At 40.1% G+C, this 15,201-nt stretch overlaps 2 protein-coding genes and 1 long non-coding RNA gene across 4 annotated transcripts in view; 1 reads left to right on the forward strand and 2 right to left on the reverse strand.

Moving 5' to 3' along the window:
• The first annotated feature begins 1,990 nt into the window (after positions 1–1,990).
• Positions 1,991–5,228, forward strand: LOC147651601 (uncharacterized). The gene is made up of 2 exons (XR_015274146.1): positions 1,991–4,069; positions 4,441–5,228. It is a non-coding gene; the product is annotated as an uncharacterized LOC147651601 (long non-coding RNA).
• F13B (coagulation factor XIII B chain) lies at positions 4,415–14,348 on the reverse strand. 2 transcript variants are annotated; one of them, XR_015274124.1, is made up of 12 exons: positions 14,257–14,348; positions 12,973–13,173; positions 12,328–12,513; positions 11,704–11,880; positions 11,405–11,581; positions 10,058–10,228; positions 9,641–9,727; positions 8,791–8,973; positions 7,169–7,241; positions 6,649–6,831; positions 5,725–5,963; positions 4,415–4,691 (listed from the first exon to the last, which is right to left on the reverse strand). XR_015274124.1 is itself a non-coding variant. In XM_023931867.2 (12 exons), the coding sequence occupies exons 1-11, from the start codon at positions 14,324–14,326 to the stop codon at positions 5,743–5,745; spliced, it is 1,860 nt and encodes a 619-aa protein (XP_023787635.1). In that variant the 5' UTR covers positions 14,327–14,348; the 3' UTR covers positions 4,415–4,691; positions 5,725–5,742. The 2 variants fall into 2 exon arrangements, 1 of the variants encoding a protein (XP_023787635.1); XM_023931867.2 differs by having other exon boundaries at positions 7,169–7,372.
• The window catches only part of ASPM (assembly factor for spindle microtubules), a 29,388-nt gene continuing 27,272 nt past the window's right edge, over positions 13,086–15,201 (reverse strand). The window contains exon 30 of the mRNA XM_086842805.1: positions 13,086–13,173. The gene's annotated coding sequence lies outside the window, so the exon portion shown is untranslated. The remainder of the gene's footprint in view (positions 13,174–15,201) is intronic.

Consider the following 15,201-nt stretch of genomic DNA (forward strand, 5'->3'; position numbering starts at 1 on the left):
TTTTATCCCCTGATTGATTGTCATTTGCCACATTATTTTTAATACTCATAATCTCAGTCTGTGATTGAACCCTGCCTTCAGTCCCACCCTCAGATCTTCCTTATATATATTGTTGTAGCCACGTTTTTTGCACCTTTTGTGGTTGACCCTATACTGTGTGCTCACCTCCTGCCATTTGTTATTTTGCCATTAAAGCAGTTTTACTTTTTGGGTCACCCAACCATGCCTATCCTGTTTATTTGCCACACCACTCCCACCCGGCCTGGGTCTGGGGTTGCTAAACTGAAACGCGACAAGCAGCACCCAGAACAGGGACCAGGGACCGTAATATTCAGGGTCTCCTGTGCCGGATTTGGTCAGTGGGGAGTGCTGCAATGGTAAACAACTTCCTTTCTGCAGGTGTTGCAGTGTGTTTCTTGTTAATGGTATGTTCGGTTATTACCGAAGTTGATGGTTTGGTCCAAATTACCCTCCCACCCCATGCTGTCAATCTACTCTGAGTCCCCTGTCAATCCTACCTTAAGCCCACCACATGCTTGGAATTCCTCTTGGGAAATCCTCTAAACTTCAACACTTTATTAGTCCACGTGACCCAACTTTCCCCCCTACCTCCCTCATTGGATGATGATTTTGTGAACCCTGCCTTTTACCCCTCCCCAGGATATCTCTGATCAGCTGATGCTTTGTACCCTCCCTTTGAAACGCCTCCATATTTCAGCTGTTGCACACTTGCATTTTCTGTCTTTTGCCCCCAAGATTCCCCAGAGCAATAAATCCCCTATTATCCCATGCAAAAGACCTCCCTCTCATCCTTGCCTCCTCAGAGCCCAGTCTGACAGCCAAAAAGCCATAGAGTAAATGCTCTAGTGGCACCTCAGGTCACCCTGCTCCTGGGGTGTGACCCACTCCTGGAGCAGGCCGAGTGGTAGAGTCCGATAAGCTCCAGTGAGATGCGATATGCGGGAGTATTTTGGATCCTGCCTGGCCTGGCCAGATTTTTTGGCGTTTTGGGCGGCCCTCGGAGAAGCAACCAGCCCACCCAGGAACCTCTGCAGGAGCTGCAGGTAAGCGGAAAGGGGACATTCCCCCATCACCCCATCCTAACCGAGAAGGTCTTATCTTATCCCAATCCAAGTTTTAAGATGGGCTCCAGAACGCCGACTGTAGAATGGGATGTCTGTGGACGCTTTAAGTTAAACAGCTCACGGGAAGGAGGTCGGGAGAAGTCACTGTAAAGTGGGTTTATCGCAACTTTATTGGCGCCGCGGGCACTAACATTTATATGGAGACTTCTGGGATTCGGTGGGGGTGAAGCTCTACGGTTTAACAGCAAAGCGAGATCCCTGCATGCTCCCTGTTTTCCGTGCAACACTAGAAACATTGAAACTCGAGAAGCGCCGCCGCCCTTCCCGCGTGTCCCTGGGCGGGAGCGTTCTTTTGCAGAGCAGGCTGCGGCCGGACCAGAGCGGGACTTCTCTCCCCACCTCGCATTGCGATTCCAGCTTCACAACCATTTCCTGATTTGAGACTATCCCCTGTCCCTCTGACCCTGGATGTGGGACACGAGATCAGAGCCTGCTGGAAACACAGGAGCCTGTGCGATTCACAACTCCTGCTGTCCCGTTTTCCCCTCTTTCCCGCACCTCGGACCGCCTTGGAGTGGAACACGGGTTTGGAAGCGTTGGCTCGCCTGTCCTTGCTCCCCTCCACCAGGGATCCCAGATGGCAGTGCTGGCACCATCTCTGGTCCTTCCCGCTCCATCCCTCCTCTTCCTGCTCTTTTTCCTCGTCCTTCCTCCTCCCTGTCTAACAACAAGCGGTCCCCCATATTAGACTCCAAAAGCCGCCTTAAGGACTTACCAGCGACGGTCACTTCAAGAAGTCAGCTAAACTATCCACCCTTCGGCCAGCCTGCCTGTCCGTCGGGGGATCCCGCCTTCAGCTCCGCCCTGTCTCCCTTGTCTCCCTTGCAGTGCACCCTTTCCACCGCGGGCCACTCGCAGGCACTGGGCCCTGGCAGCAGCGCCCGTGCCGGCACCGAGAGGCCCCGGCAGGTGGGGGACAGCGATCGTCTCCCCCCTTTCAGCCGCACGGCTTTGCAGCCACCGACAGCTCCGGGGCGGGGTGGCGCTGCCACCGCCGGCGAGCGAGCGCTGCATCTGTCACCTCCGCCCCGGGCGGCGCTGCTGCCGCGGCCCCCGCGCTCGGCTGTCCCCCGACAGCCCCCACAGAAACGGGGGCACAGCGCGGCCGAGCCCCTTTGGAGCGGAGCGGGGCCGCGCTCCCGCCGCAGCTCAAACTCAGCACCGCCTCCGACCAACTCTGCTGCTTGGCAACCAGCATCTGCCGCCGGGCTGTGAATTCTGGATTCACAGAGAACCGCCTGGCTTTGAGCGTGACCTACACAGCTGTAATGAAGGTTTGCTTTGTGGAATTGATGCCATCTCCCTTGGACTTTTCACTTTTCTTTATGTGGCTGCACTGCACGTAAATGACCTGCAGTTTTCCAATGTCAGGAGAAATTTCATTCAGAACCAGGTGTGGACTTTATTATTCCTACTGCAAACAGATGATTCAAGATGCTTCCACGCAGCAAAGTTTACATGGTTTAGTATATGACAGCTTCTATATGGGATTCTTCCAATTCATTAATACCTAGTGTCTGTTTATTTTTATATCTGCATTTTGTTTTGACTTCCAACAGTTTATTTCATTGCTCTCTCTATATGACAAGCTGCTTCTTAGTAGAACATAGCTTTCAGGGTTATTAACTGCTTGCTGGCATCTTATTTACAGTTAGCAAAGCTGAATCATTTGCAAAATCTTAGTAATGATTTATTTTCAGGTTTACAATGTCTTCCTTATAGCTCAAAAATTTATATAACAATTGTTAATGTATCATGCAGAACAGCAGCCTAAACATAAGAATATTTCTAACAAACTTTCTTACTACGGGAATTTAAAGAGCAGTTCCTGAGAATTTATTACAGACTACAGTTTGGAATATTTTTATACCCAGAAAATCTCAGGTGATGCCATTAAGACAGCATAAAAATACCACCAAATACCAAAGGAACAAACTGACTGACAATTATCTAATGCATTTTTCTGATATCCAAATCTGGGAGTGCTAATTCAATAAATAGTCACTGTACATAAACAAAGCATGGGCTATAACTCTCAAAAAACTTAGAATTGTCTCAAAGGGTTTTGCTTTGTTTAACAGAATATGTTATGTGTAGGGTAGAGAGCTTAGATCTTTGACTGCCACAAAATAAGAAATAAGAAATACCACAACTCCACAAAATCAAATCTACCAAAGCACTCCTAATCTGTTAATTAATTAGTAATTAATAAGTAATATTAGAATGGCTTTGTACATGCATCCATCCATGTGATGCCTCCACAATTGACTACAACTGACACACAGGTTTGCATAAAGACCTTCCATATTTATGTCTGGCTTTTAATGTTAGGTTTTTACAACTGAGTATACTGATACATATATTAATTCAATATTCATAATATTTACCTAGACTTTATCATCTTATTTTGACTGGACTGCTTTGTAATAACTCTGGATAATGGCAATATAACATTTGGTTTTGTCACCTTTAATTTGATGATTATTCATAGATTCTTCAAAGGGAAAAATATACTATGCAGAGTAAAACCCAGGGCATACACTTTTAAATCCTTGTGCTGTGCCATGTGTCCCGAGCAATTCATATTAGTCTTCAAGGACAGACTTATGTTGAGTCTCAAAAAATTATAAATCATAAAAAACAAGCAGATTATGTGGAAGTATAAAACCTAGAATGAAAGTTTAAAATAAGTCCCAAACAGAAAAGACTGTTTTGTTTTTGAATTTGACCTTTTCTCATGTTGTTATGTTAATTGTGTTACCATGTTTGTTAAGTTGTATGTTCAAATTTTTTAAGAATTCTTTATGTTCATTGTTTCTAGTCCAGAAGAGAGATGATGAGTAGATGAGTTTGGTTGGGACCTTGTCACTGCCTTTTGAGGATAATTTTAATCTTGGGCCATGGGAAACAGAGATTTGGATCATGTTAGTGTTTTTTGTTCTGTTCAGTTTCATGTTGATGATTGTGCTGTTTTTGAGGAGACAAGAGAGGGGGGACTAGAGACCTTGTCCACTGCAGAGAGGCTCAGTGGGGTTGCATGTGTTTTTAAGTTTTTGAACAATTCATTTATGGAGCCAAACCCTCCAACTGTTGGCTATTAATTCCCTGGGGGAGGAGATATGTTTGTGTTTTCAGAGGTAGAGGACCCCAGTGGATCACAGCCAAAATGTAAAGCCCGACCTGTATCCACTCTGTGAACAACCACAGGAAGAATCCCCAAAAGAACAGGAAATAGAAATGGCTGAAAGAATATCTGCAGACAACATATCTTAACTGTTTGCCTTTTATTGTGCAGCTTTGTTTTACAGATTATTTTCCAAGAGATAACATTTAAAGGACTCTTTCTTACAGTACTTGGAATATTCAAGATCCTGCTCCTCACTGAAGGAGGATAGTCCCACAACCGAAGCAGCACATTTGGGAGACGATGGAAAACATCACAGATTCCCTGCTGCTAGTGCCTGGACATGGCTGCAAGGACTTTGAGGGCATGTGTTGCATGAACTTTCCAGCCACAGTGGGTCAATACACAGGAGCATCCAAGTACTGAAGGAAGTGAGTAAAGAAGTCACAAGTTGAAAATGGAAATGACTGGTTGAGTGGACTTTTCAAAAACTGGGGTTTGCACCTAGGTTGCTATCATTGGTTAAAACAGGTTTGCTTGTTCTTACAGTTATTTTTGTTGTATTGTTAATGTTACCTTGCTTAATAACTTTTTTTTAAGGGTTGTCAGGAAGTCTATTCAAGAAATTTTAATTGCTCAAAAGGAAGGGGGATATGTAGAGATGGAATTGGCTTGGCATCAGCTTAAGACTGTGAGATGTTAGCAAGCCTGTTCTTATAAGGTTATGCTTCCAGACTGTTCTTAGTTCTCATCCCTGATCGATTGTCATTTGGCACATTATTTTTAATACTCATAATCTCAGTCTGTGATTGAACCCTGCCTTTAGATCCACCTCAGATCTTCCTTACATATACTGTTGTAGCCATGTTTTTTGCACCTTTTGTGGTTGACCCTATGCTGTGTGTTTGACTTCTGCTGTTTGTTATCTTGCCATTAAAGCAATTTTACTTTTCGGGTCACCCAACTGTGCCCGTCCTGTTTATTTGCCACACCACTCCTGGCTGGCCTGGGTCCGGGGTTGTGAAGCCAAAACTTGACACAAAATCTTAAGAGTATCAATATTTAGGTGTCATAGGATATCATACAAAGTAGATTTGTATAATTTGGATGGATCTTAATATTTTTAAATAGTTTTACAGATCCCTTAAAAACTTTTTTCTATACTTGCTGTTTTATATCATTCCTCAAGTTCAGTCCTTTAGAGGCTCCTTAACTGTGACAGGAGACATAAGTGCTCTTAAGATGTACAACTCCTTCCTTCATCTTTTTCCATGTGTATGCCAATATTGCATCCCTGTGCTGCACTGCTCATCCTCATCCCACAAAGGCCTTTCTCTTCCATCCCCCCTGCAGCTCAGACTCAGCACTCATTCCCCAAAGCTGAGTGGAGTGACCTGGAGAACGTGAGGACACCCTAATTCACCTGTTAATAAGAGATAAAGAACATGTACATACCCTTCCTATAGGTTTTCCTCAAGTCCATACTTGCTTTCTTTCAACACACCTTGGATATGCCAGCTTTCCTCTCTTACACTGTACTTGAAATAAAGTTGTGCCAGATTCTGCTCCAAAATGGTTCTGTTTGCAGTAAAATCCAACATAATCCCCATGGTAAAAGTAAACTTGGTCTGCATAGAATGCTTGCAGCAGCACATTATTTTTCTCCATTTCAGTTTTTGACAAAATACATGGCTCTAAAAGAAAAGACTTGATCAGTGCTAATAAACTGATTCTTTTTGGAACAGAATATTTTGATCAGGCTACACTGAAACTGTAAAGTATTTCCTATTGTCTTATTATACTGCAGGCATATCAGAGTTTAAGGAAATAAAAAATCCACCAGATGAGCTTAACTTGCTTCTATTAAAACTTCCATATGTCACTTAAGACACTGAAATTGAGATTTAAAAGTTCTAGCTGATAATACTATATTTATAAATTAAAAGTATTTGATTTTAGAAAGAACAGGGGTTGTTCAGCCTGGCAAAAAGAAATATCTAGGGAGACCTCATTGCACCCTTCCAGAACCTAAAAGGGGCTTGTAAGAAAAATGAAGACACACTTTTCAGTAGTGACTGGAGCAGTAGCACAGGGGGCTTTGGTTTCAAACTAAGAGAGGGCGGATTCAGCCAGACATAAGGAAGACATTACCACCAGTGAGAGTGGTAAAACACTGGAACTGTTTTCCCTTTGCCCAGAAAGGCAGTGGCTGCCCCATTCCCAGAAACATCCAAGGTCAGGCTGGACAGGGCTCTAGCAACCCTGCTCATTGCAGGGGATTGGACTAGATGGCCCTTACAGCTCACTACCAGGCTGTTCCTTGAGGCTATGAATTATATAGAGAAATAAGTGCTTCTTTATCTTATTTATCACACCTACCTATACAAACTGGTGGTGAAGTCCAATGTCCTTCAGAGCAGTAGATTTTCTCAGAGCCTTGCAGAAAATGATAGTCAGAGCAAATATAGTGAACTGAAGATCCACTGTCATACTGGGGCAGCGCTGGGAGAGTAAGAGCTCCATTTGCAATAGAGGGTGGAGAGCTACATTTTTCTGTAGCAGCTGCAGTAAGAATAAAAACATTTGAATAAGAAGAAACTAAGAGACTGACAACTTTATCTAAATAAAGCTCTCTTTCTACAGAGGTTTCAGTTTCCTGAGCTCAGAGATGAGCTTCCCCCTCCTTTCTACAGCTTTGCCCAGAAAAGTTAGGTGTATCACTTTTCCAAGCTTGGCTATATTCAACAATATATTTGCCTTGTGCATATGTATTGTTGAAGCCTAAACACTGATTATTTACAACAGATTCCAGGCCCACACTAAAAGCAAAGCAAATAATTTCTAAATAGGTCTAAGATTGATTAATTAAAAATGCAATTAAAAAAAAATATTGCTTTACCTTGAATAACACATTTTGGGTATTTCAGTCTGCCATGGTCACACTGTGTCCTCCCAGGAGATGGAATGGCAGTCTGGAGGAAACCATATCCCTGTTTACATTCAAACTCTATGAGATCTCCATGTAGGAAAATTAATTCTTCCCGTCTCCATTTCAGTGTTAAATTGTTGCTGTCCATATCAGTTACATTAAGAGTACATGGTTCTAGGAATTAAAAGTGTATTTTAATAAAAAGCCACCTTAACTGATTTCCTAGCTCACTTTCGTAGGAGTGAAGAAAGAGAACCCCAAGTCAATAGTTCTAAAATGCTTCTGAATCTTGCAAGACAAGGAGCTACAGATGCATAAAAATATGGAAAGAAGCGGTCTGAAGTGATAACAAAAACCAAACACATGCAAAAGGAATGGATGCTTTCTGACAGGTTCTTAAAACCCAGTGCCAGCATCACACTGGGGAGTGTAGCTTTCCATTAGAAGAGTAACCTTGTTAACCTTGTTCTGAAACCACTGTTCAATGTCAATAAAGCCTAACAGAGGGTCACCTACAAAAATAAATTTCTACAAGTTCCATGAGAATCACTGGCTGATAAAGACCCTTAATTGATGCTCTGCTGAGGGAAAGGCAAAGAGAACTCAGTTACCGGCAGTCTGGTGGCAGCACTGTAACACCAAATTTGCATGGAATTTTCCTGAAGCTAACATCAGCATGTGTTCTTTCTGGTCTGATTAGGTAAGTGTTGAAAAGAAATCTCAGAAAACATGCAAAGGATGATGGGTTTATTTGGATACTCACAGGAAATAAGATTTCATTATTTCACAATATTTGTTAAATTTGAGTATTAAGATAAAAATGCTGACCTGGATCTTTCAGTCTAGATGAGATAACTTCTGTTCATTTAGAAACATGCAATTAAAACTGAACTGATGGTGTATTTTCATTTTCATGGTACATTACAAACTAAAAGGTGAGCCAATTTACCAAAGGATGTTAAAAAAATTGAATTATTTCATTAGAGGAAGGAAGGAAGGAAAGATAAACAAACAACTCTTGTTTGTATATGTGCTAGCAATGGTAATTTTCTAGTGTTTTGTGCAGCATACATAAAAGCACAAAAAAATTTAAAAGTCCAGGTCAGGATGAAACAGCATATATAAAGACACATAATAAAAAAAAAAAAAAAAAAAGCCTGAAAGTTTAAAAACTAAAGTCCTAGAAGTCATTGCTAATTCTTTGTTAATTGGATCTAAAAGCCATTTTGGAATAGCCACACCATTCCTTCTAATCACCTACTGAAAGACAGGAAGAAATTAACTGAATAGACAATATGGAAGAAAGAAATTGGAGAATCCTCCCAGGAAACAGGGATAGCTATGTACTAGAATAGTTCACTAAGGAAACAGAGGAATCTATTTAATTGGGTGGTTTTAAGAACAGGTCAGAGGATACCCAGCAGGAGAGGCCTGCTAAAAATTTAATTTTGGTTCATCCTCATATTTCTGGAATCTTTATTAACTCCAATAAAAGAGAAAAGATGGTAATGAAAAGATTATTTAGAGGTTCCTTCCATTTTTCCCTTTTTATATTACATATGACAAACCTTGTTTTTCCTTCCAAGACTCACCTAAGCAGGTTGGTGGTTCTGTCCAGTTTCCATGGTCACAGTAAACAGTACTGGGTCCATCCAAAAAGTGGTAATGCTGACAACCATATTCTACCCAGGAACCATTTTTGTAACTTGCCAATAATGGGCCCAGGACACCACCATTTTTAATCACAGGCGGAGAGGAACAGTCTTGCTGCACTTCTGATATGGGATAGAGAGAGGCAATTAAATCTTGATTAGATTACAACATGGTTAACACTCATGGAAGTATCAGACCAATACTAGACTGAGTGAAAAAAATTGCAAACAAATAGAATATAAACCAATATAATTATTTTTCCAAATTTCATTTTCAGAAACTCTACACTTGCTTTTCTGAATTGCAAATGGATTTTATTTCCCTCTATGCTTTACATCTATGCCTACTTTTGGCTCTTGCTGGTTTACATTCAATACATATTAGTTCTTTTTATGTGACTTAGACTATCTTATTTGTTACTTGAAATGTTTCATCCATGTGTGGTTCAAAAAAGCCAAAAGAGCCCACATTGGAAGTAGTAAACAAAGGAGCAACAAACTACTAATGAATTTGCATGTCAAATAATACTAAAGGGTACAAAATGACTGAAAAAAGTAAGTGCTCTGTATAAAACAAAATTATAAATACAGAGCAGACTTATTGGAATAATTTAGAAATAAGCAACAATGACCTTTTATTTATTGGCTACATTGACATCTGTAGCCCATGCAAGTATTTTCAAGAATATGGAACTGTCCCATAGCAAAAGAATAAAAGTAGTCATAAAATGCCTGTAACTGGATTGGAGAGTCCCTATTAAATAGAAGAGCAATGTTCACCTACTCATACCTTCATTATGATGTGTTTGGCTTGCCCTTATTTTTGCATCTGCCTCGAGTGGTGGTGGTGCCCCAGATTCTTGTTTATCCACAGTTCCTGTAATCATAGCAGAGACCCAGAACCAGTTTTCACAGAAACAGCTCATTTTAAAATACTAAAACAGACAGATATGATGTACTGTACAATTTAATAATCCCAGTTTTCCAGGGGAGATGTCACAGGTGGCAGCTGAAATTACCTAGCTTATCCTTTTTAATCTGGGAATCATGGATTGCCTGCAAAATATGCAGCACTTTGCCTCTCAAGCCTTTTAACAGAGGAAGCATAACAGTTTTGCAGATACAGAAACTGAGACTCTCTAGAATATTAAGGCATGGGTTGAATAATCATTTCAGTTCAGTTGTCAGCCTTCACAGAAGCACTCACTAATACAGCTAGAAGGTGATGTCCACTTTCCTCCTTCGCACTGGATTTCTTCAAATCCTCTCCTTCCCAAGGTACACTGTACATGAACTTTGTCCCCATTATGATATATTCTTCTGTTTGTGCTGATATGGCCATGATGGAATGGTAGTGGAGGACATTTATTTTTTACATCTGAAAATAAAAAATTGCATATTGTTTTCTCTCTTACCAAAACCAAGTACACAATTAAGCTCACCATACACAATACAAGCCTTTCACTCAAAAGGCTTTTTTGGCTAGGCCAGAGTAATTCTTCATAAAATTTTTTCAATTTTCTTAATACAATAGGAGGCCTGAACAAACAAGTGACTTTTCACTCCACAAATATAAAATGTAAGTACTATGTCACTGTACTGCTATAAACAAATTTGTAATTTCTCCACAGAGACTTAATAAAATGTTCTTTATAGGACACCAGGAAACAGAGATTTCCCATACCCTCCATTCATATACTATTTAAAGCAGAATGTGTATTAATTCTAATGCTACAAAAGAAGCTATAATCATAGCCCATTTCTTATCTCTAAATTAAGTTTGTGATTACTGTATCCTCAAAAGTAAATTTAGGCCTTGTTTTCATCCTCCTGAGCATCTCCACCTTCTCTGCACTCTCTCAAGAAAAGTTCCTGCTGTGTCATGACAGTAAACACAGGGTTGGAGTGTAAGCTGTAGTAAAGTTTTGTGCTGCTTTCTGCTTTGTTCTATATCTCAGCTGGTTCACCTTTCATTCTTTTGGAACTTTCTTTACTGAGACTCTCCATTATCCCCCAGCAACTGAGGAAGTGATAATAATTGCTAAAGGTGTGTTTCTATCATCAGGACAATCTTTTAATTAATTCTGTTCAAAACAAGTAAAGGTTGGGGTAGCTGTACAACTCTGAAAAGTACTACATGCTTTGGAGAACCTTGTTAAAAATTCTATTTTAATGCCTCTCAAGAGGTACATCCCCATCCCACAAGGCAGGATTAAGCAGGCCTGGTTAAACCTTCAGGAGCTTCAGGGTCTAAAAAATTCCCTGTAACTGTTGATTCCTGCTTCTCCAAGACACAACTTGAGAGAAGCAACAGTAAGAGGCAGTATCTGCTCTGTTGTTAGAGTTCACTGAAATGTTATTCCAGTTATCATTGCCTCCCTTTCTGCTACCTTGGCTCCTTGCCCTTTGACTTACACTTGATTTACATTTAGACTACAAGCTGATACAAACCCTGATTTTTTTGTTTATGCATTCATAAAATGTTCATTTCTTGAAAGAAGGTGAGAGCTCTTCTCCAAGAATTTTACACAGTTAAACTATAAAAACAGGATACCTTCACACACTGGAGGGTCTGGATACCACCCGAAATTATAGCATTGAATTAAATCAAATCCAGTGACAGAATAATGTTTGTCACAGAAAAAGTGAACTACATCTCCTTCTTCATAGATTTTCTTCACAGGATAGAAACCTCCATGAGCTACTTCACTCAAAGTGGAGCAAGTTATTCCTGGGAAGAAAACACAGCAGTGAAAGTCAGTTGAGGAAGGTTCCTTCCACCAGCTGATGAAAGAAGCCTCTTTGCCAATTTTTATGTGTAGGGTAAATCAGTTTTCAGAGAGGATGACGTACTGGTGCAGCTGGGGGTGAGGGCCCATCCATGTGCAAGGCAGAGCGCTGCCTCAGAGGCGTTCCCTGCCGCAGTGCGATATCCCTGCTCACACCAGTACCACAGCGTCCCGTTCAGCTCCACCTCCTGCATGGCTTCAGAGTAGGTGCCGTGATGTAGCCTGGGCACCTGGCATGATTCTCAATGAAAAATAGCACAGCCATGATGTTAACTGCTCTTTTTGTTGTGAGTATTCCTAAGTTTCCCTTAGATACACCTTACAAGTGGCCATATCCCAGGCAAAATCTTGGTAAATAACAAAACTACATATACAGTTGTTGGCACAAGCTTCCCACTTGTCATTTGGAACAGAAAGTTCGTATAACAATGAATTTATTTGAAACAGTGCGATTTTATCTCTACTGATTCATTTTACATGTATCATTTTTACATACCTTTACAAATGCACAAAACCAGCAGCATGTGAAACCTGACAAGTTTTTCCCCAGAGTTACAGCTGAGAATCTGCTTTAGGAGCACTCAAATGACAGCCTGTCATAGGCAGTTTGGCCCTACAGGTACAGCAAGGACAGTGCAATTATATACATCTCCAGTAGATTAGAAAAGAGAAAAATGCAGAATACTACCAAGTTTTTTAGTACAGCTTGGCTGGAAGGACCATCCTTGTGGCTGACACTGCACTGTATCTTCAGTAGCACCACTTGGGGTGTGGTAGCCCGGATTACATTTGTATTGCAATTTCTCATGGATTTTGAAGTCTATTTCAGTACTGTAAAAAGAGCCGTTTTCCAAAAGAGGCCTGGTGCATTTTCCTGAAGGAAGGACAGCTCGTTTAGAAAGAAAGAATGGAATATTTTTTTTCCTGTAAGCAAAAGAAAGGGTTTGTAGCTGTACTGATCTAATTTGATTTTCTCAACCTATAGAAAAAGCTCTGCTCCAATCATCGAACTGATATACATCAGACCACCAGTAATCACATGGAATACAGCCAAGGAATCTAGGGCTAGGGAGACTCAAGAAGTTATACATCTAAAGGAAAACTAATAGTTTTCCCAGACTAAGAAAACTGGAAATCTTTATATTCATATAAAAAAAATAAATGCCCTTAAAATATGTATTATTGTAAAAATATTCCATATATAAACCTATGTAGTCTCAACAAAAATGACTGCACCCTGTACATTCTATCTCTTCTGTTATGCAGCTCCTTTTCCTCTATGTCTCAGGAAATGTTCCTGCTGGAAGCAATGAGATGAATAAAGCTAACTCACTGTAGCATCGTGGCACTGGACACCATCCTTTTGCTGTACAAGTTATTCTTCCATCTTGAGTCCCACTTTCAGTTGTGTAACCAACCATACAAGAATAGGAGAGCTTTTTTCCTTTACGCATAGGGAAATAGTAACTTCTGAAACTGTAATAGTACTGGGCAAGGTTTCCATTTTCTATCTGTGGCAAATCACAAGGTATATCTGCAAAAAGATCAATATATTTCCCACTAAAAATTTCAGCCCAGATATGAATGTTTTTGCATCAATTAATCTAGTATCAGCGTGACTGATTCAGGCTTTCAAACAAGCACAAACTTCTGAATACTTACAAGCATGAAGGGCCTTTTAAGACCTGCTGAAATGAAGACATACTACAATTTCATCAGCTTTTGCTCTTAGGGTTTACAAGAATATCAGCTGTAGAATAAAACCTCCTTAATGTGAGCTAAGCAAAACTCATGCAGGACACCTTTATTTTACTGTTTTGCCCAGAAGCATGAGAACACTTTGCTGCACAAACACACCAATGCCTACTGTAAAATTCAGTGATAAGTATGAGGATTAGTAGTGCCTCAGCTCCTCAATTCAGAAAATGTTACCAGAAAAGCAGGACAAGCTTCTAGGAGGCAGTATAAGAGTTAGGCTTGCTTAAGAAAGGGAATTTAAGAACAGTCAACAGAAAAGGAACAAGAAAAGGAGACTGAAGAAAAAACAAGTGAAATGACAATTAAAAAAACACCAAACGATCCCCAGTACCAGGAGAAAACCTTTTTAAATAGTAGTGCTGAATATGACATTAGGTTACTTAAAGAAACCCCAAAATAAAAAAAAAAACCAAAAACAAAAAACCCAAAACCAACAACGAAAATAAGAAATCAGTGCTGAAAAAAGGGATAGAAAAGGCAAAACCACTCCAGATAACTTCTGCAGGTTCCATTTAACTTCCATTGTTTTGCTTTGTAACAGAGAGAAAATATTTCAATCCCCAAGACACTTCAATATATAAAATGTTTTAATAGTACAAAATTCAAGTTGTGTAAGTGCCTTGACACAGCTAAGACATTTTTAAAGGAATTTCTTCTGAAGTCTGAACATTTCAATATTACAGTTCTGAGGCTTAGACAGGAATCAGTGCCAGCTGAATTGTGACCACCAGCCATGTCACAAAAGAATGTATTTAAAATTAAAAAGTGTTTACTCAGTAAAGAGATGAAAGACATTGCATTTAAGCTACCAATACTGCATATTCTACATTCAATGTACAATAGAATTCAGTGTATTTACCTTCTGCAAAGAGTTTGCCTGAACACAGCATAACTAGGAAGATAAAATAGCTTTTAAATCTCATCTTCATTACTTTCTCCAGCTACAGTTTCCAGTACCTGTGAAAACTCCCTAAGTATTACTTTTGTAAATAATTAACTGAATTTTCAAAGGTATTCAACAAATGCCTTAATGTCTATGGTATTTTGTAACAAGTTAATTCACTGGAAAAACTATTTTCATTTATATTAGTTCTCCAAATACCTTCGCACTAGACTGGCAGGATTCTACTTCCATTTGACACACTTTGCCATCTGTAATTTATCATTTTACAGTGAAATCAGGCAATGAGCTTATGGAACAACTTAAACTTGCTGATCACTGTTCCCCTCACAACCTCCAGAGTCCCAAGTTTAAAGGGCATTCGGTTATCAGATTATTTACCTTGGCTGAAATCAGAGGAAAAGATAACTCCCCCATCCTCCAGCCTAGACCCTGAGTAAACCAGGCAGTTGCATGATTTTGGAGCTTCTTTCATGAACAACATAGCCACTATTATTATCTGAGTTGTGTTGAATATAGCAAGCCACTTCCAAATATTTTTTTAAACAAAAAAACAAACAAACAAACAAAAAAAATTAACCTCATTTACAGTCACCTCACTAATAGCTGTCAGTTGATTTAGCATCATTAGAGATATAATGCTTAAATTTGGGAATAGGCGGGTGTAATTTTACAGTTTGCATTATCTTAGCCTTTCTCTAAGAAAATGCAGTGCTGAGAATACAGAAGAGAACAGAATGAACAGGGATGCTGTGATGAACACAATCTATTCAGCCAGAGGAGATGCATGCTTGTATGTATTCCTCACTTGATGACAGTAAGAAAAAACTTACATATCCCTTAAATTGTCAGGTCAGGATTTCTGAATTCACCCTTACAATGTCTTGTTGTTCCATCACTATC

Source organism: Cyanistes caeruleus, chromosome 9, assembly GCF_971803275.1.
Source record: "Cyanistes caeruleus chromosome 9, bCyaCae1.hap1.1, whole genome shotgun sequence".
Lineage (NCBI taxonomy): Eukaryota > Metazoa > Chordata > Aves > Passeriformes > Paridae > Cyanistes > Cyanistes caeruleus.